At 54.1% G+C, this 19,916-nt stretch overlaps 1 protein-coding gene across 1 annotated transcript in view; it reads right to left on the bottom strand.

The window, feature by feature from the left end:
* The window catches only part of LOC114512149 (selectin P), a 35,871-nt gene extending 22,110 nt beyond the window's left edge, over positions 1-13,761 (bottom strand). The window contains exons 1-4 of the mRNA XM_036015313.1: positions 13,614-13,761; positions 5,504-5,591; positions 3,408-3,794; positions 203-310 (exon numbers count right to left, since the gene is read on the bottom strand). Of these exons, the coding sequence (XP_035871206.1) occupies positions 203-310; positions 3,408-3,794; positions 5,504-5,591; positions 13,614-13,616 (586 nt within the window). The 5' untranslated portion in view covers positions 13,617-13,761. The remainder of the gene's footprint in view (positions 1-202; positions 311-3,407; positions 3,795-5,503; positions 5,592-13,613) is intronic.
* Between the last annotated feature and the right edge of the window lie 6,155 nt (positions 13,762-19,916).

The raw sequence follows: 19,916 nt of genomic DNA, 5'->3' as shown, positions 1-19,916 counted from the left end.
CTGGCACAATATTCGCCTAGCTTTGCTGCCTTTACATCTCCCCATTTACCTCCTGAGATGGGATGGCAAGTGTTCTCCCCAGGAATAGAGTGGTTTTAGCCCCAAGTGCGTGTCTAGGGGCACCTGAGCGGGGCAGAGGGCTGGGTGGTGGAGAAAGCACAGCCCCAGCGCCACGGCGGGACCCACGGGGCGGCGGCCTCACCGTATTCGCAGTCCGGTCCGTAGAAGCCGGGGTAGCAGGAACAGGTGTAGTTCCCGATGGTCTCGATGCAGTCCCCTTGTCGGCTGCAGGCCGGGTCCCGGCAGGAGGCTGCGTGGGGGCGGAGAGGTCAGTGCTGGGCAGCTCAGCACGTGCAGAGGGAAGCTGGGTTCTTGGCTCCGAGCCCCGGGCTCAGACCCCCTCTCCGCTGAGGCTGAACCGGTGAAATGACACCAAACCTCAGGGCCGTTTGGAGAGCTGGCCTGGCCCCCGCAAAGGGCATCGCCTGGCCTCCATTCGAGCTGCTTCCCTCTTGCCTAAGGAGGGACTCCTGTGTGGGGACGCAGAGGGACACGCGGAGCCGCCGGCAGAAGCGTAGACAGGGTCTCCTCTGCACAGTACCAAATAGGCTGTGCCTTTTCACCCGAGGCTGCGCACAGCGGTTATTATTCCAGCCACCCTACGGCAGGTGTCACGGTGCGGAGGCTGGGGGTCACATACACACCACCATGACCCTGGCTCTGCTGCCTACTCGTGACCTTGCCGTGACGTCGGGCAAGGTCCTGCGCGGAGCCCGACCTGCGCTCTGTCAGGGCCCAGACACCTTTAGTCTGTTTCAAATCCGTGCCCCGTGCCACAGGGCCGAGGACCAGAGGACCAGATGAGAGTTTTGAGACCTGCTCTTGGTAAAGGACACGTGGTTTTGTGAGAAGATGTTGCAAAGGTCTAAACAGGCCAGGCTCGGATGGGGCAGAGCCTGAGCGAGCTGCCCGGCCCTCCTCACTGGGTCCGTGCCACCGGGCGACAGACAGAGGGAGGTGGGCCAGCAGGAGACTCTTCGAGGGTGAGTGCACTGTGCAGTGGGGGGAGGGGGGGTTAGAACCGATGCTGTCCGAGCGCTGAGGCTGTTTTCGTTGATATTTTTGATAGTGGGTGCAAGGTCTGTGGCTGGACTGTCTTCTGGGGTGTTTCCTGTTCACTGAGCCCCGGCCGTACACTGGGTCCATTTCTGGCTCCTATTATAAGAGGAAGTCCCTAGGTCATGTAGAGGACTCTACTCGATGCTCTCTCTGTTTCCTCTCAACGCTGAGGTGCTGTACGTCTCTACAACCCCCGCAAGGCTCTGCAGAAGTTCCCATGGCTGTCAGAGAGCTGGGTGAAGCTGCACTGAGGCGCCGGGAAAGGCCCCAAGCAGAGACCATGCAGGAGGCAGCAGTCGCTGGTAGACAGAGGCTGGGGCCTCGTTGTGCATCCTGCGCCCTCTGACCCCCGGCGCCTTGCAGGAGCGCTGCCTGCCCTGTGCTCTCAGAGTGCACAGGCTTTGCTCTGACTGTGCTTCCCCAGGGCCTCAGAGCCCCAGGAATAACAGAACAGCCTGTGTTCGATACTCCACTCCTTTGCAGGGTTTCAGTCCAGTCCCCTTAGTAACTTGTCTGTTCTTTGGGATCTCCAGGAAAGAAACTAATGATGATTCAATGAGTAAATCTTTTTTTTTTTTGAAAGCCTATTCTGAGACCTAACTACAAATCCCGACACTTACGGAATTATCCCAACTTCATGTCTTGTTGCAGTGTGTGTATATTCTCCTCTGTCTCCTGCAAGGAGCTGACGGTTCTCTGCACTTTCTCCTCTCGGATGGCCAAACGCCAGCCCGTGCCGGTGGAGCGGGCAGCCAGCGGTACTGGGTGTAAAACTGTGCCAGTCAGTGATGTCTGCTGATGTTGCAGCTCAGACGGGTGGCACCGCTCACGGCCGTCATTTTCAGTCTCCTTTCAGTCCTGTAACTTTTGTGCCTTTTATTGGAAAAGACTATCTTGCCAGTATGGACTGCGGGGGCTGGGCGGGGAGTGGGAGCCACGGCAGGCAGCCGAGCCCGTCAGACCGGGTGAGCCCTGCACCCAGCAGGGTGTCCCTGGGGGAGCTGGCGCACGAGCCGATATCCTGCTGGTGTCCATCCTGGCCTTTGAAGAGCAGCCATTCATGTACTTAATAACAAGTTATTTATAAAATGAGGCCTGACTACATGACGAGGCATTTATGGATGTGGTTCCCCGCAGCTAGGAGGCTCGGGGGAGGGGAAAGAGGAAGCGGAAGGAATACTCTGGACTGTGTATTCTGTTCCTATTGCCGAGGACTCGTGTGGGGGTGTGTTTATAATCTAAAGGAGCTAGAACATACGCAGGAGGATGTGGCATCTGTGAGAGGACCTATGAAGGAGGAAGCTCAGGACTGGCGACACCAGCCCAGTGCTCAGGTGCCACGCAGGGCAAGAAGGGCTCCTCTGGTCGGGCAGCCACATGGGGAAGATGGAGTCAGTTCTGGCCCGGGCGCAAGCATCTGGGGAGACCGAGCTGTCGTGCCTGTCCGCTTAGCCTGGGGCTGGGAGAGCTGAGCATCGAATCCACTCACAGGGTCTCATCTTCCGTTCCCTCGTCCCCTTTCTCATCTCCCAACCCCCACCGAAGTCCAGCGGACCTGAAGATGTGTCGTCATGGAAGGGAACCTATGAAGCACTCGTGATCCTCGGTCATGTTCTCTAATTGTCTCGTAAGAATGTGGAGCAAGGAGTGTGGTGGCCTGCGTGGCTCAAAAAGACCAGCTTTGCCATCAACACGTGTGTCAAAGTGGCTCCATCATCAGGAGCTTAGAACCTTGGGCAGATTCCTTCAAGGCTCCGAGCCTTTCCTCCTTCAGCAAAATGAGAGTAATGGGAGGAGTGACGGATGGGGGTCTCCTGAGGACCAGCTGCCACTGATGCAAAACGGTCTCACGACCCCTAGGCTGATGACGACGCCCGGGGCATACTGATGTCCGTGGGTGTCCGTCACAGCCGTGTCTCCTAGAGGTCGGGCTGAGTCCCCGCCCAGCTTACACTCTCTCTCATTCTAGGGCGCGGTGGTGCCAGAAGGCTCTGGACGTACATGTTAGGAGACTGAAACTTCCTGAGCCCCTGTGTCATCAGCTACAAAATGAGAAGGACACGGTAGATGGTATTAAAGTGGCCTTCTGGTTTCGGAAGCCCAGTTTGCTCTAAGCCTGACCTCCTGTTCTTCAAGGTGCTCAGTGACGCCGCTGGGTGGACAGTTCACTCTGTGTCCACGTCCCTGACTTTGTGACTCCGTGTCGCTGACTCAGGGACCGTGCTCATGAGCCAGGGGGTGGCACTTCCTGTGTCAAACAGAGAACCCCAGAGCAGAGGAGACCCTACCTGTGTAGCACAGCGCCCGCTTCCTCTTCCCGCACGGCTCGTCGTTCCACTTGCCGGGGGCCGACACGCTCTTGATGTAGATCTCCACGCAGTCCTGGTTGTTCTTCTTGTTGTTGGGCTCGTTGTCGGCCCAGTTCTCAGCCTCCTTGGTGAGGGTCTTTTTGGTCCCCACCCAGGTCCAGTTGTTATTGATCTTCCGGATCCCGATCCAGTAGTAGTCTTTGTAGTAAGGCAGGACGTCGTTCAGGTAGGCGATCTCGTCTTTGTTCTGGATGGCCACCAGGTCCGTGAAGAACCGCTGGCAGAACAGGCGGGAGGAGTTCCACGAGTAGGCGCTGCTGCTGTAGTTGTAGGTCCACGCCGCCGCGCCGTGCTGGCCCGTCAGCTCTGCGGAAGGGAGAGGGAGGGAGGACGGGAGAGTCAGCGTGTCCAGCCAGGGGCGGCTGCGAGTGGAAGTGTGCGTCCGTGGAGCTGGGCGAGTTTTCACCCAGAAGACGGGTACCCCACACGTGACTCTTTGGTGTCCAATCGAGTTGTTTTAAGGAAAAAGACTGGTTTCCATCTTTCATGTAAAAGGGAACATGAAATCACAATAGGGAAGATGACCTGTTCTGAGGATGCTTGGAACTGAAGGATTGGAATCCTAAGGTACCAGAATGGGGAGGGACTTTAGAAGTCATCTCATCTTCTCCTTTTATAAATGGGGGGGGGGCATGGTAAGAAATCGGCCAAGTCCAAGCTAAATGACACCTACGACGCCCCGAGGGCTGCCTCCTGTCTACCTGTGCTAGCCCTTCCCGGGGAGACTAGGATGCACTGTGACCCGGAGCCTACCTGCTGGCCCGCCTCTTCGCCCTCACATTTACATTCTTAGCAAGACAGAGTGCCGATGCCCACGCCTTTGTGCATGTTCTTCCTGCCGTCCTGGCTGCTCTCCCCACCCGTGCCCGGTAAACCCTCCCTCCTGCTTTCCCTGGTACCCAGGCGCGCTGGGCGCTCCTCCCTCTGGGCTCCCCCTGCACCTCAGCTCTGCCTCCGCCTCCCTCCTGCCCTCCTGCCCTCCTGCGTGGCAGCGTCTGTTTCTGTGTTCCCATGGCACGGTGCACACCTGCCGGACCGTGGATGCTGACGTGGTCCCTTCTCAGCTCTGGGTTCCTGACACCAAGCAGACAGCCTGGTGGTGCGTAACGGGCACTCGGTGAGCACCGGTTGGGTGGAGCACGGCAGCTCTGTGGCAGAGGCGGGTTAGAAATCAGACCTGCTGCCTTGCCATTGGACACTCAGTCCACGGCTCTGGGCCGCCCCTCTTTGATAAACCACTTCCCCCGTCTCTGCTCACTCAGGTGCCGAAGTCCAACACGGGCCTGTGAAAGAAGCGCTGGTGCTGTCCAGTGAAGTAAAGAATGAGCCCTCCAAGTGTGTAAAGGGCGAGCACGGGAGTGCAGGCACCGTCGCCGTGGCCAGCGGGCGCCCCCCCAAACAGAAGAGGCGGGCTCCCACGTGGAGCGGGGCACAATGCAGGCAGTCAGACCTGGAAGTGGCTCCCTTTCCTGTTTATAAAGTCTTTTCCTATCTGGCTCTCCCCCCCAGCGCCTGCCTGAGGGTCGGTCTTGCTCGTCCCTCTCTCCCTGACACCCTTGTTAGGCTATTGTTCTGGCCTAACACTTTATTACTCCGATGTCACCGGGGACGCCTCATGATGTTCACGGACTCGGGGTAATTTTGCCTTCATGGGCCCCTTCTTCCATAATAGTTATTAAAAACAATATCTTACACCTGCATCGGCAGAAAGATGACGACATTGCCATTGTATCCTACGAACGTTTCCTTTGACCTGGACAGAAGTCCATGTTACAGAAACTGAGGCATCACTGTGGCTCCCTCACCGTCCTGTGGGCCTGGGCCCCTTGGTTAGAGCGGACCTGGAGGGACCCGCACGAGTTCTCCCCGAAGCCCTTGCTAGCAGCAGGTTGGTGCCTGTTGTCCTCCCAGGGACCTAGGCTCGGGCAGCTTTCCCGTGCCTTCGTCCCCCCCCCCCACCAGGAGAGGGGACCCTCACCGCCCACGGCCAGAGGAAGGGTGAGCACAGAGGTTACCGGAGATCAGGGCGCTGAGGCAGAGAAGCTGGGCGGCTCCGAAGACTCCCCGAGGCCTCCAGTTCCCGCGGGCTCCTAGGCAGCTGGCCTGCAACGAGAAAAGGAAACTCCCTTCTAGTGCCCACGTGCGGTCAGCGGGACCACAGGTGCTCCAGTCCACGAGCACCACGTGGAGCTACAGTCCCGCCTGCTTCTTGTTTCTCACTGCTCTGCTTCCAAGTTCTGCCCTCGCTGCACCCCCCACCAGTGCCGCCGTTGCTTCATTCACCCCGCAAATAGGTGCCGGGGAATGACTGTACTTCGTGCCTCTAATACGCTTCTTTTGTGACACATGTTGTAATACGCATGTCGGAAAGACACTGTCATTATTACTGTGTAATCGTCTCCCTTTGAGAACGGGTGTGCCGTCCCCAGGAATGGCAGGCAGTCACACGGAGACTTGAGCCTCGCTCGCTGTGCTGTGCCGGGTCCTGTTTGACCCATGTTCCGTCTTCCAGCTCTACCGTGTCATCACGCGTCTGCAGGGCTGTCCGATGTTTAGCAGACATGTGTGCGCCCCCAGGTGCCACTCACTCATACACGTCATGTTCTCCTCGGACTGAGGGCACGGGTTGTTTCTCATGAGCTCCCTTCTGTTGGGACCTCACCAAATCCGTTAACATTTTGAAAATTGTTTTTAGACAAGTGAGTTCTAGAAGTGTTTATCCCGCTCAGCCCCCTCGTGTCGAGCACAGAAAGACTGAAGGCTGAGGGCCTAAGACAACACATGCAAAATGGCCCCAGCAGCAGAGCCCGACCGTGACCCAAGAAGGCTCTTCACTCCTTTACCTTCATGAACCTCCAGGCCCCCAAATCCGTGCGGCACTGTTGGGGACGACAGAGCCTGTGCTGTGACCAAGCCTGGCTGCTGCATGGGCGCCCCCCCAAACCCCCACCCTCCAACGTAAAACCACCGACGTAAAAGCAGTGTGTGGCTTAGCAACTGAAGTTTTCTTGCTCCTCCATCCAGATGGCTACCTGAACCCCCTCCGACAGAGAAATTCTGAATTGCAGAGACCACGCTGCAGCGATGGATGATGTAAGGTGTATGGGGTGGGGTGTGCACGCACTGTGGACCACAGCCTGACGAGAGAGTGGGCACACATAAATCACCGCAAGTCTCCCGGATAGCGGGGTTACCGCTGCACGAGAAGCCCAGTACTCTTCCATCTAGGAGTTCCCGAATACTGGCGTTGCCAAGTAGGCATATTGTGTCCTTGTGAGCAAGGGCACTGGTCGACTGGCCTCAGGAGGACCTATGGCGAAGCACTGGGAGGAGGAACACCATCATAACATTACGGTTCACAGGGCTGGCTGTCTGCACAGGAAGTGTGCTGGTAGCCCCTGGCTGGGGACTTGACCCCACCGGCTGCTCTCTGGGTTGTGTTGAATCACCGGCTAGTATTAAGACCACATTTCCATTCAGTACCCACCAAGTACACGCCAGGTGCTGCACCAGAAATCTTTGAACCAGGATGAGGCGGACTTCCCAAAGGGCGCACAAGCAAGAATTTAAGAAATACATGTTCAATGCCCTGGCTGGTGTAGCTCAGTGGGTTGAGCATGGGCTGCAAACCAAAGTGTCGCAAGTTCAATTCCCAGTCAGGGTACATGCCTGGGTTGCAGGCCATGACCCCCAGCAACCACACATTGATGTTTCTCTCTCTCTCTCTCTCTTCTCCCTCCCTTCCCTCTCTAAAAATAAATAAATAAAATCTTAAAAAGAGAAATACATGTTCAGATTTCCAATTTCTAAAAGCATACTTTCCTAAAACCATTGTGCCTAAGATCATATCATTCTTCCATTTTATAAGAGAAATCTCACCTTTTACTCATCTGACTCTTACTTATTATGGGGTCTTGCCACCAAGCCCCCATCTATAAAACAAAAACATTGGTGTGCTGGACAGAGACCATCCACAATGTTGGAACAGGTATTGAGACCTCCAGTGCTTCAGATGACCTTGTGACAAATCCTCTTCAAGTCTGGGGGCTTCCATATCTCTCCTTTCATCAACTCAGATGGAGGACCAATCAAGTTGTCAGATGCTAAAGCACAGACGCGGTGTTGATGATGAAGCACCATGTGACTTTGGGCATGTAGCTGGGAAGGAGTTCAAAGAACTGACATTGCTATACTAAAGCCTCCCTTTCCCTTTACTTCTTCATGTGAATGAGGTTTCTCAGTGTTTAAATCCTTAAAATGAAATGTTGGAGTAGGGTTGACGTTGAACTTGTCTGCTTGTATTGACAAGTAATATTCATGCGCCATTGCATGAACAAAGAGAGTAAAAGCCCCTCTTCTCATTTAGATTCATCTTCAATCACATTTTAAATATAAAAGTTTAAATTATGCATCAAAATGTGTAGCATGTTTATGCTGTTTCATTTAATTATTTACTAAAAGTAATCATCACACAGATACAATCAAAGAAGAAAAATTGCACACATGGAGATATGATTTCAGAAAACTGAACCTTTTCCGTTGGGGAGCGGCAGGGAGAGAGCTGGTTTTAGTGTTTCACGGTTTCAGAGGCCTGGGAGGCGCTTCTGACCGAGGCACGACTTCCAGGAAAGGAAAGCACAAGTCACTGTGCCTCCCTGTTTTGGTCTGCCCACACTTCCCCATTTTTCAAAGTCACCCAACCCCGAGAGTCGCCTCTCAGGGCCGATTTGAGAGGGGAGCTGCCAGAGACCACGGAGACTGATGCCAAGTCCATTTGGTCTTTCTCCGGAATTCTACAGCAGGTCTTTGGACCAGGGATGCTCAAGGCAGAGCCGCCACCTCTGCCCGTCCTGAGACGCGGTGGCTTCGGACGCCTTGTCCGTGCTTGCTCACCTGAACGTATTGTATGTTGGGCTAACGCCGTGATTCTCATTCTCACAGCGTTCATGAACTCCTCTGGAAGTCTGATAAAAGCCATCGTTAGGATTCTTTTTAAAAAATACACACATTTTTTAAAGATGATTTCAGAGGGTTCATGGGCCCACTAAGTCCATCCATGTTTAATGGACCCTGAGTTCAAATCTCTGTGTTAACTGTAAGGCAGCACCTTGGCTCATTGGCAACCGGCAAGGGTTTTGTGTGTGGGACCAGAGGGTGGAGGATGCTTAAAAGTCTCCCTGACTTTTTGAGTGAGTGATAACTTCCTGTGAAACTTCCCTGGGGTGGACGGGCATCATCACACCTGCTCTGTCCACAGCATCATCCCCAGGACGGTGCTGGCTGTCAGCTACTGAAGACCTCAAGACTCTGTCCTTGTTCTACGAAGCAAGTCTAGTGCTGCAACAAGAGGAAATCCTCGCAAGGCAAAGTGGCCATGGGTTCTGATAATTTCTACTTCAGTGATCTCTGGCCACCCACTTCCAACTGGACATCATCGGGAAGCAATCTGAGACCGGGTCTCTGGAGCGACATCCCGAGCCTGTGTGACCATCACTAAGGCTGCTTCACTCCGGGGTCATCTTTAGTGTTACTTCTCCAAAGAACTGAAAGCGATGGCGGAGTGGGGGTAGGGGTGCAGAGAGAAAGTGGAACGAGCAGGTGATTTTCCCTGGGCCTCACTTGGTGGACAAAGAGGTGCTGGGGGCCAGCAGGAGCCCCATCGCCAGCATCCGGGCACCTTACGGGACCACCGCCACGCAAGGAGACTCCATTCCGTCTACACTGGAGACCACGGCTTTGTGCTTCTAGAAGCGGAATCGAGCAATGTCCCTCCTAAGACCCTTCGTCTTCTGTCCAGATGTTGCCCAATGTCTTATCTTGTCTACAGCTCAGTTTTCTTAACTTCCTCGCCTCCGCTCTGCTCCCTGGCCCCTGCCCCAGCAGCCGGCAGAACCCCTCGTGCTAACTTCGCCCCCAGCATCCAAGCGCCCACGCCCAGTGAGGACACCCACCCTTATCTCCGTTGACCGTTCAGCAGCAGCAAATACGACTGGCGACTTCCTTTTGCTTACAACCCTCCCCTGGGTTCTTCTCTTACTTCTCCTCTGACCGCTTAAGCGATGTTTCTGAGTTTCTCCTGAATTTACCTCAAGTCCCCACCTTCACTCGCAGAGACAGGGATTCCTCTGGGCTCCTGTCTCCACAACCCAGTCCTCGTGTCATTCGGCTGTTTTCCCGGGGCCTCCTCAGGGCCGTCGTTTGCCAGTGGCCCCTGTCAGCATCTCCATCCCCGACCCCCCTCCTGAGCACGAGCCCCACATTCCAAAGGCAAAGCAAATGTCTGAGAAGGTGGCTGGGGAGGGCTGCTGGCAGAGGCTCCTCACGGGCCGGGACTTGGACTTACTTGGGTCTGAACCCCAGCCGGAGCAGAGAGCAGGTGCCTGACGCTTAATGAACATGTTAGGGGTGGACGGAGGGAGGGAGGGAGGGAGGGAGGAATGGATGGAGGGAGGGAGGGAGGATAATGGCAGAGGAATGACTGAGAGCAAGATAGCAGTATACACCAACTAGGAAAATGTGTGATAATCATAACGAAGGTCATTCTGGTTTAAAGCAGGGATTGTATCAAATTTAGAAGTGCATCATGATCAGGTAGATGAGCTTAAGGCCGTGCCAAAAACTATGTTCTCGGCACTCTGCCTCATCCTGTCTGAGTGAGAGAGGAACATGGGACACGATGGCCCGCGTCCCCCCGTGAGAGGACAGGGGAGCAGGACTCCCTCTCTCAATCCCATCCTGTCCCCGTGGGGTGTGCAGTCTCCTGGGGAAGGCAGACTATGAAACAAGCCCCGTAAGCGTACAACGGCGGTGAGCGTGTAAACATGAAAAAGAGAAGACGGTTATGCATGCCGGGTCGGGGGCGAAGGCGGGGCAGTGTGGGAGGATGGCTGGCGGTCACATGAGACAGGTGGCCAGGGCCGTGGGTGTGACGCTGAGAGCAGACCGGCCCGCAGACACCAGCCAGTGAGGAGCAGGAGGAAGAGAAAAGGAAAAGCGAGTCCGAAGGCGTCAAGATGGAAGCTAAACGGGAAGGGTTGAGAGAACAGAAAGACAGTGTGTCTGGAACAGAGTGGACGAGGGGAAGGAGGGCATGACATGAGGCTGGTGGCATGTCCTCCTGGGCACCAAAACAGGGGGACGAGATCTTGTTCTGGGTGCAGTGAGAAGCTGGAGGTGGAGGTGGAGGAAGAAGGTGGGGGCGCTGGGCTAAGAGAGGTAATGACGTGGTCTGATGGCTGTTGACACTGGAAGGTCCCAGAGGGTAACTGAGAAGGTAGGCTGGGGCCAGATCTTGTGAGTCCGAAATGACCGTTGCAGAAGGAATCCAAATGCCAGGGTTTTGGGCAGAGAAGACCCTGAGCGGATGCATGCAGCAATGGCGTTTCCGAGGAGTCAGAAGCAGGGGGCTGAGCTGTAGAAGGGGCGGCTACGGTGACAGTCCCGGGGGTTTGGGCTGGGGCCCGTGGGGGTGCAAAGGGGGAGGCAGACGTGCTAGTCATCGAGGAGGCAGAACCGGACACCTTGGTGGCCGCATCCTGACTTTACAAGGCTTCCCAGCTGATATATTATTTCTCTTAAGGTTCTGGGGAGCACAGATATTAGGGGCCCCAGCTTCAAAACAGAACATGAAACACGGTGAAAAAACAAGAGGTCTCTAAGCTGAACAGTAAGTTAGAAGTAGGAACAGGAGGAAACCCAGGATCTCAACACTAAGAATCAAAGCCTATATTTAAATTAGACAACTGGTCACCATTGCTTAGGGTGAAATACTAGCATTAATTATACAGTAACCTACCTAAAAAATTTTGTAAAAGTCCATTGCATAATGGCCAAGCTGTCTCCCTACAAATATGAAGGAAGGATTTGTTTGGTATTTGATGTTATAAAATTCCATTCTGTTTTCTAGTCAGAGAAGTGAGACACACCCAGAAGATGATGGAGCAAGTGTCGTGGATGAAACTGTCAGGTGCCCACTCTCTAGGGTGAGGTCTCGGGTCTTTTCTCAGCGCCGCTGCTTACATAGTGAGTCGCTCTGATCTCTGAGGGTTTGACTGAGAAGCCTCCACTTACAGAACTCTGATGCTGGACATGCTAAGAGCCAGTGGCCAGCCCAGGAGAGGGCGAACCATCTAGCTGCACTTTGTGAAAAACAAGTAACGGAAGGAAGAGTAAGATCTAGAAGCCACAGACCTATGCTGGTGGAAGGTATGAATGGAAGAGAATCCAGACAGGCTCCTCAGCCCCCTGAAACCTTGACTGACTGTGGCATCATTTTGCTGCAAGTTTCCAATTGAGAGCTGCCCCGCTGAGCCCACCTGACCGTGCAGACACTCCACTGATAAACCTTGACCTCTTTCCTCAGGTCCTAGAGGTCAATGGAAACCACTCTGAACTTGAAGCCAAACTATACACAGGGTTCGAGCTTCCTGAAAGTTAAATGTGTTCAAGGGCAAAGGGAGAGGTCTTGTCTTTGGAATCTTTAAGCCAATGCCAGGACCTGGGAGCTTAGCACTTCACTGCAGGTCCAGTCTGTGCTGAGGGAGCCACAGGGAGCTTCTGAGTATAAAACATAGAGGGTGATAGGGTGGGGCTCCAACCCTGGGTCCCCCATGGAGGGTAGGGACCCCCTACAATTTTCCATAAAGCTTGGTGTTTATGTGGATATTTTCATTTTTTATCTGGAAAGAGTATTTCTTTCATCAGAATCTCAAGGAACTCTGCCCTGGCTGGTGTAGCTCAGAGGATTGAGAGTGGGCTTGCGAACCAAAGGGTCACTGGTTCGATTCCCAGTCAGGGCACATGCCTGGGTTGCAGGCCAGGTTCCCAGTAGGGGCCATGCAAGAGGCAGCCACACATGAATGATTTTCCCCTCTCTTTCTCCTTCCCTTCCCCTCTCTCTAAAAAGAAATAAATCAAATATTTAAAAAAAGGAATCTCAAAGAACTCCAAGATTCAATATGTTAACATCCCTGAGATAAAGGAGAATCCCAAAGGCGAGGGAAGGAGGAGAGGAATGACTGCTCATTCACTTAAGCTGACCAGGTCAGGAGAAGTATGGTATGCAAAGGATAAGACAAAAGTAATCCACATGCTTATGTCATTCGGGGGCCAACTCAGGACCGGCCGAAACTCCTTCTTCCTCTCTTCATCACCCTCTTACCCGCTTCTCCTGACCCAGAAATCCCCGCTATGAGGGTTTGAAAAGTATACTACAGTAAGGCGGGGGGTGGGGGGAGGGAGGGAGCAAATCAGGTATAAGTGGCATCCTATAGGAAGGGACTCAGAGACAGAGGCAGCCCGGGGCCTCCCCAGCCACAGACGACAGGGTTCACGCCTGGGACTGAGTGGGAGGTGCTCCTGGTGAGTTGGGGGTAAAACCAAAGTGCCCCTTACCTAGGATTTTGTTAACGAGTTCAAGAATGTCTTTTTCCTTGGGTCTTCCCTGGACCCCACACCTCACTAAGCCGGAGAATTTTCTCCTCCTCATAAGGATGATAGCCAACATCTACCAATCAATAACTGAGTGCCCGCCTCATCTCACACTCACAAGGACACTGCGAAGAAGAAGGCCATTTCATAACTCTACAGGCGAGGAGACTGAGTCACCAGCAGGGCTGAGCCTTAGGGCAGAAGTGCAAACCACGGGGGCACTCCACACCAGTCCCAGCGGACTCCTGGGGCTCGGGAAAGAAATAGGAGGGCCGGGGAGAAGAAACCCGTCCACCGTAGGCTTGCCCCAGGTGCTTCCTCAGCCTGGCATTCGACCCAGAGAGAAGAGCATCCCTGGAGAAGGGGTCAAAGTGCCCACATCTGCTCCAGGACAGTCCCCGTGAGCCCTGGTGGGAGCCAGGGGACAGGAATCCAGAAAAGCACAGCGCTAAGACGGACAGTGCCAGCGCAGGTGCCACACCGGTCTCGTACAGCATCCCGGCTGCGTTACGACGCGCAAATAACCTCAGCGGCAAGGGCGGCGGCAGGGTCAGAACGGCAGCAGAAACGCCGGCCAGCCCTGCAGGGCTAGTCCACCAGCAGCCTGCAGCTCCTACGGCGCTTCCTCGTTTCCTGCACCTGTGCCTTCCCCGCGCAGCCCCAACCGCGTCCCAGAGCGGGGAGACTCCAACTCACCATGTCTTCTGCGGCGCACCGGGGTTCTGCCGCCGGCCCAGCCCGGACTTCTTATACTCTCGGTCTCGCTGCCTGCCCACGGCGTCAGGCTGTGCAGAGGAGCAATTTCCTACCCACTTGCCAGAAATTCATTCGCCACAGCCCTTCCCACGAAGTGAGAGTGCTGATAAGACCGGAGCAACGCTGGCAGAGGGGAAGAGCTGTTAGCAAGGGGTGGGGGCGGGGGTGGGGGGCTGCTTCCCCCGGAGGTGCACTAGAGATAGGGCCGGTGTGACTCATGCCTGGATGTGCCCGCACTCCAGGGGTCAGGTTCCTTTTGATTACACGAGCCCCGACAAAAGGTCACACATTTGGAAAGCGTGCTTTGTCTCCACCATAAGGTCTTCGAGTACGTTTCCCAGTCGCCGTGAATTCCAAGGGCGTGTTTTCTGTTCTGGCCGTCTTCTGAGGGGAGGGCGCAAAAATAGTAACGCGGATAATTTCGTAGGAAAGGAAAAAGCTCTTCAGGGTTTTCTGGCAACGGGGGCCAGGGGAAAATGTCAGAAACCGTTTTGAAATGGAATATGAAACAGACAGACGTCATTTTTAGGAAGGAATTTCGGCTGCTTACATCAAAGGCGTCAGAAGGGGAGCCTGGGCGCCCGGGAGGGAGTAAAAGGCGGGGCAGCGCAGTGTGAAGATGGGGGCTCTGTGACCCCCGGTGCCCGCGACCCGCCCTGGCTTGAGTGTGGCTCTCCCTGAGGCGGGCCACCGAAGCTCCCTGTGCCTCTGTCTGCTCAGCCGAGACACAGAATGAACATGACAGAACGTCCCTTACGAGGCTGCTGCCATGTGGTTAAACGAGCTAGTCCTCGGAGGGTGCTTAAACACGGCCCCAGCTACCCAAGTTGGCACCCCGTCCAGGCAAGCTGCCATTATTCATTTTCCGGTTTGCTCTCAGACACCAAAAGCGAGAGTCAAAGATTTCGTGTGGGGTCAGAACGCGGGACCGAGGCTTGTCCCCTGGGATGGCCGGCCGTGCAGACGTGGCTGTTATTCCCTGCTCGCTGCGTGCCGGTCACAGCTTCTGGGTGGGCACCGTGCGGGTGGATTAAAGACGGGGTGGACGGCAAGACCTGGAGGGAAGCCCAAACAGGACGGTGACTTCAGGAGCGCGGGGCTGCATTTGCACCCAGGAATGTGGGTCCGGGAGGAAGGGAAGAGTTGTTGCATAGCAGACATACAGAGCCTGGTGGAGGAGGTAGTGGCAAAGGAAGGAGGGAAGGGGGACAGGGGATGCCGAGAGAGAGGCGAGAGAGGGGGGACCTGGGGGCAGCGTGACGCAGGGTCGGAGCCCGGCCCCTGGAACCAGACTGCCCGGCTCCGCCACCCCCACGCCAGGCGGCCTGGGTGAGGCGCTGCCCTCCTGTGACTCAGTTCCCCGAGCTGCCTTAACAAACACGGGTGCCTGTCACCAACAGTCATCGAATACAAGTGTTAGGGCAACGTCATGGATTTACACGGAAAGTGCTCAGAACAATAGCTGGCACCCTGAGTGCAGCGGGACGTGTGAGCCGTTCTCCGTGCGGACGCGCCTCCGCTTCCTCTGCCCGTGTTCTCGGCCCCTGCCCCTCTGTTCGGCCGTGGTTCCCTCCTCGCTTCTCCGAGAGGTGCCGGGCAGACTGTGGGTTCTCCCCGATCGTGTGTTTTCAGTCGGATAATGTTAAGTTTTAGGGGTCTCAGGGGCAGTGGGGAAGGATTCCCAGGAACAGGAAAGGGAGGAAAAGACGGTTTCACTTTGTTTCAAAGCTGTTCAGGCCGAGCCCCGTGTGCCCACACGGACATGGTGTATGCAGAGAAGTCGGGCTGATGCTTCCCGCCGCGTGGCCATCAAACACACAATACGATTCCAGTGCAACTTAAGCAGCGGCGATAGCTGTTCCACGCACGTTTCCCCCGCTCTTCATACTGCACCATAAGTCCCCAGAGGGCACGGCCCTCCCTGGGGGTCTCGCTGCCCCTGCAGCGCCTACAGAGAACAGACCCTGCCGAATTCTTGCGGTCCCTTGAGGAGTGGGACGGCCCCGGGGGGCAGGTGGCGGTGCCCCCTCTGCCCTCCTCTCTGCATCCCGTCCATCACAGGACAGGCTGGCGCACGCACAGTCATGAGAAATACCAAAGTCCGTCCCTTCAAAGCTCCGGGCAGGGGGTGACCCCTAAGGATTCAGGAATGGGCAAAACCGTCGTGGGGCTCACGGTTGTTTGATTTTGAGGGGGGCGGGGGAAGTGGAGGGACATCAAGATATTAAATAAAAACCACACCAATAAATGCAGGGAGAAAAGAATGTGCTCAGGAAAAGGGCATGGTGGGAATTTGACTTAAGAAGGTTCCCCCCAGCAGTGACGTCAGAACAGGGGTCTTCATTCGAATAAGGGTCCCCACCCTGGGCGGGGAGGACACTCTAAGCTACTAAAGGGAGCAGCCTGGGGGCCTCCTGACAGCCACAGGGGCTGGAGGGGTAGGGCCACCCAGACGGTGCTGGGGTGTCCTTGCAGGCACGCTCTGTCGTCGGGTCAGACAGAGGCCGGTAGTCCCTCAGGGAGGGTCACCCGCACGGCCAGTCCCTCCTCTCGGAGGAGGCAGGAAACTTTCTACCCACGAAGCGATGGGGTGACCAGTTAGGACTTGACATAGATATACAGTCCCCCCCCCCACCCCGTTATTGTTGATATAATGCATGTTTGCTTTTAGAAAATTTTAGGAAAATACAGAGGAAGTGGAAAAAATCACCCACAATGCTGTCACCAGTGGAGTTGGGATGGAATTGTGTATGCAGCACAGTCCTTTTTATTCAGCTGATAACATGTCATAAACCTTTCTGGTGTTTTGAACCGTGTTTATGCTCAAGTTGCCACTGATACAAGCAGATGTAAGTCGAGGTACGGATGCAACGTGAAGGTGAGGAGTGAACGATGAACTCGACCTTGCCACAGCCTACCTGGGCTCGTCACGACTTCCCGGACAGAGGGGGCCCTTAGGCCTGCTGGCCTGAAGGGTCTATCCCTCCCCAGAGGGCCGAGTGTGTCACCGACAAAGACGTCAGCTCTCCCCACGCAGCTCTGGGAAGACCGCTGACATAAGGTCCGTGAACTTCGACCTCTCCATGCTGAAATTCTGTTTAAACTGGTCTGCGGTGTTCGGACCAGATGTTTCTCCTCTCTGTCTTTGCCCTCCACGTTTGGAAACCGGCAGGGGAGGGGGGGGAAGGCCAAGGACTTAGTCATCTTGGCAAAGGTCTCAGGTGGCAAATGCGAACTTTCACAGCTGCCCGCCCGCAGAACCTTAAACGGGAACCAGAGTCTCGGGACACACTCCTGGTTGCCACGTTTGCACCCGCCTCGCCCCACCCAGGGGTGCATTTAATCGTCCTACACATTTTTGTGAGGGCCGCTCTGCACTGTCATCTAAGTGACACTCGGGAGACACAGAGATGAATAAGGCTCGGCCCCTGTCCTGCAGGAGCTCAAAGACCAGTGGAGAGAGCACAGGAAGCTGATGAGCGGCGTGGAGAGGGCCGGGGGCACACCTGTCCCCTTGCGAGGCCGGCGGCAGGCAGCAGACTCAGGCTGGCAGGGACGGCGGGGAGGCGGCCGGAGCGGGTGCTCAGAGGACCCGGACCTTCAGCTGAGGGGAACAAACCAGACTCTTCGTGCAAGCTCATTGGCTGGACAGAGCACACAGCACCTACTCTACCCTCAACCGATAAATTAGGAAGTGGTTTTTCTCATTAAAAGCATCTTTACTATTTCAAACACATATTGTGTCTGGGGCCTTTAGGTTCCCAGCAAGCTGTGACAACCACAGAAGGGTTATCACCCACACCAGAATGCCAGAAACGCTGCTGAATGGGCGACCTGCTTACACATGAAAACCGTGCCCAGGCTATTTAAAGGCCTCAGAGGAAGCGAAGCAGAGATACTGTGTTTACGAGCTAACCGTGCTGAGCACTCGCTCTCGGGCCGGCCCCCGTGCTAAGCATCTCAGAAGCTGTATCTCACTGAATCCTCCCCAGACTTTAGGAGGCAGATTCCATTGGCCCAGCGGACCCATCGACTTAGAGGGTGTTATTCCATGCATTTTGTTGAAGAGGAAATCGAGGCTTGGAGGGTTACATGCCTTGCTCAAGATAACAGAGCTGATCGGTGGACAATTCCAATTCGAGTCCAGTTGAAATGGCACGACACTAAAAGCTGGGTTTTTACTGTTAAATTCATTACCAGGTGCTTTCTGGAAAGGGGAGAAGATGGGCTTCTGACACCCTTCTCTCGGTTTTCCGGGGGGTTACTCTACGCTCAAAAGCTCTGGTCATCGAAGATGAACCCGGGGTCCCACAAAATCCAACTCCGTCTCATGTTCATGTCGGACACGGGGCTCTCTTCTCGGGGCAAACCCTTCTGTGTCTGAGCGGACTGAGCAGGGGGGTCGCGGGTGGAAGCACATTCTTTCTGCAGGTCCTCTCAGCCCCTCATTCCCGCCCACACCTCGCACATGCACTTTTACTTAAATAAAAAAAAGAGTATTATTTTTCATTATAATGAACTTCTTATGAGTCAGGTGACTATAGAAATGTTTCCTTTTTAAAAAAAAAATGTGCCCCTGTTATGGGTTCCTAAAATCAGACTAAAAACGGTGTGACCTCCTTGGAGCCTGCCCCTTGCTTTGTACTGGCAGGAAGGGTGTGCACCCTGTTACGGGGCTGCTCCGGGCCAGGTTTAAGTTCAGGGGTGTGGCCCTGGGAACCGAAGGAGGGAGGCCCATGAAGGAAAGAGTCGGAGGGGAAGGTTGGAGGACCTGAGAGTCAGAGCCCTGAGGCCACAGGTAATGTCAAAGGCAGAAGCAAAGGAGAGGCAGGGCTTTCGACTTCCCTGGCACCTTCCCCTGGTAGGTAGTTTCACACTGTGTTTAAAAAATGGACATACGCACTTAAAAGTTCCTTCCTTTGCTTGTAAATATTTTGGTTATCAAAATGGGTAATTTATTAAAATGCATACGAACTCCAGCGGTGACATTAAGCAATAGATTGTAATACAATAAATAGGAAAAAATAGCCGCCATACAAATCACTTAGCTGGAAGTAATCAAACCAAGCCCTTTTTAAAAAAAAAAATCCACGAATAATTCTGCGATCCTGGCTCCTGATAAAAGGACGTTCATTGTCTTACCCAGAGGTACAATGGTCCCTGAGGGTTTGCGTTCCTCCTGACAACAGAGGACAGGAAAAATCATTGAGATTTTAACTCGGGTGGCCGGTTTGTACTTACACTGTGCTTCCTGAGTAATCTTCTTCTGTGGCTAGAGTTATTACAGTAAAACTCAAAAAGTCTGTGGTTTACCTGGCAATGTAATCAATAAAGATAAATCTCCATAAGAAAATAGCTTTTTTGCTAAAGTGAAAGTATGAAAGTAATGTGTTCTCTTAGAAAAGATTTATACTATACTAAAAGGCAAATAAAAGCAAAAATTATCCATTACATCGCCCCTCCCACTGTTAACTTGGTAGGCTTTCAGAAATGTTTTAATTCACTTATCCATGACTAAATTTTCAACAAAATAGATTCAAGTTTTATTTTTGTATTTTAGTTTTTAAAACTTAATCATATATTAAGGATATCTTGATGTTGATCAATATAGGGCTACATCAGCCTTTAGAAAGGCTACATAATATTCCATTATATGATGCACCACAGCTTATTTAAAATGCCCTATAGTGATAAAAACTGTCATCACTCATAATTTTTTGCTATCGTAACACTGCGAAACATCCTAGGACATTTAACTTTGCCTATATTTGTCCTATTGTTACAGAACAGACTGTGGGGGTGGGGGGGGCTGAACGATATACTATTATCAAAAGGACCCCCCCTTTTTTTCCGGGGGGTTCTTCCCCTGTATTAGGTTCGTTTTGCCTGCCACCAGAGGAAAGATGTTTCTCAATGCCAGAGGCTGGTGAGAAGGAAGGAATTATTATTTATTTAGAAGTTATACAGGCTAAAGTTCTTTAGAATATCCACAAACGCACACAGCCAGCCCTTCCTTCTCCCTCTGCCCAGTCTGGGGTAGAAGTCTGTGATTCAGGCTCCCTGCACCCTCCACACAGCAAAAGGGGAGCACTTCCAAAGCCACGTGGTCTCCACTCCCGCCAAGCCGCGTGGTCCCAACAAGATGCCCAAGCCTCGTGGTCCCCAGAAAGACCCCTAGTGGCCCCACGCCTGGGTTTAAATCCCAGCGCCAGTCTCCCTCTGCAGCCCCATTTCCGGCTCCTC

Source organism: Phyllostomus discolor, chromosome 14 (assembly GCF_004126475.2).
Source record: "Phyllostomus discolor isolate MPI-MPIP mPhyDis1 chromosome 14, mPhyDis1.pri.v3, whole genome shotgun sequence".
NCBI classification, from domain to species: domain Eukaryota; kingdom Metazoa; phylum Chordata; class Mammalia; order Chiroptera; family Phyllostomidae; genus Phyllostomus; species Phyllostomus discolor.
This window is presented reverse-complemented; position numbering and strand designations above follow the sequence as displayed.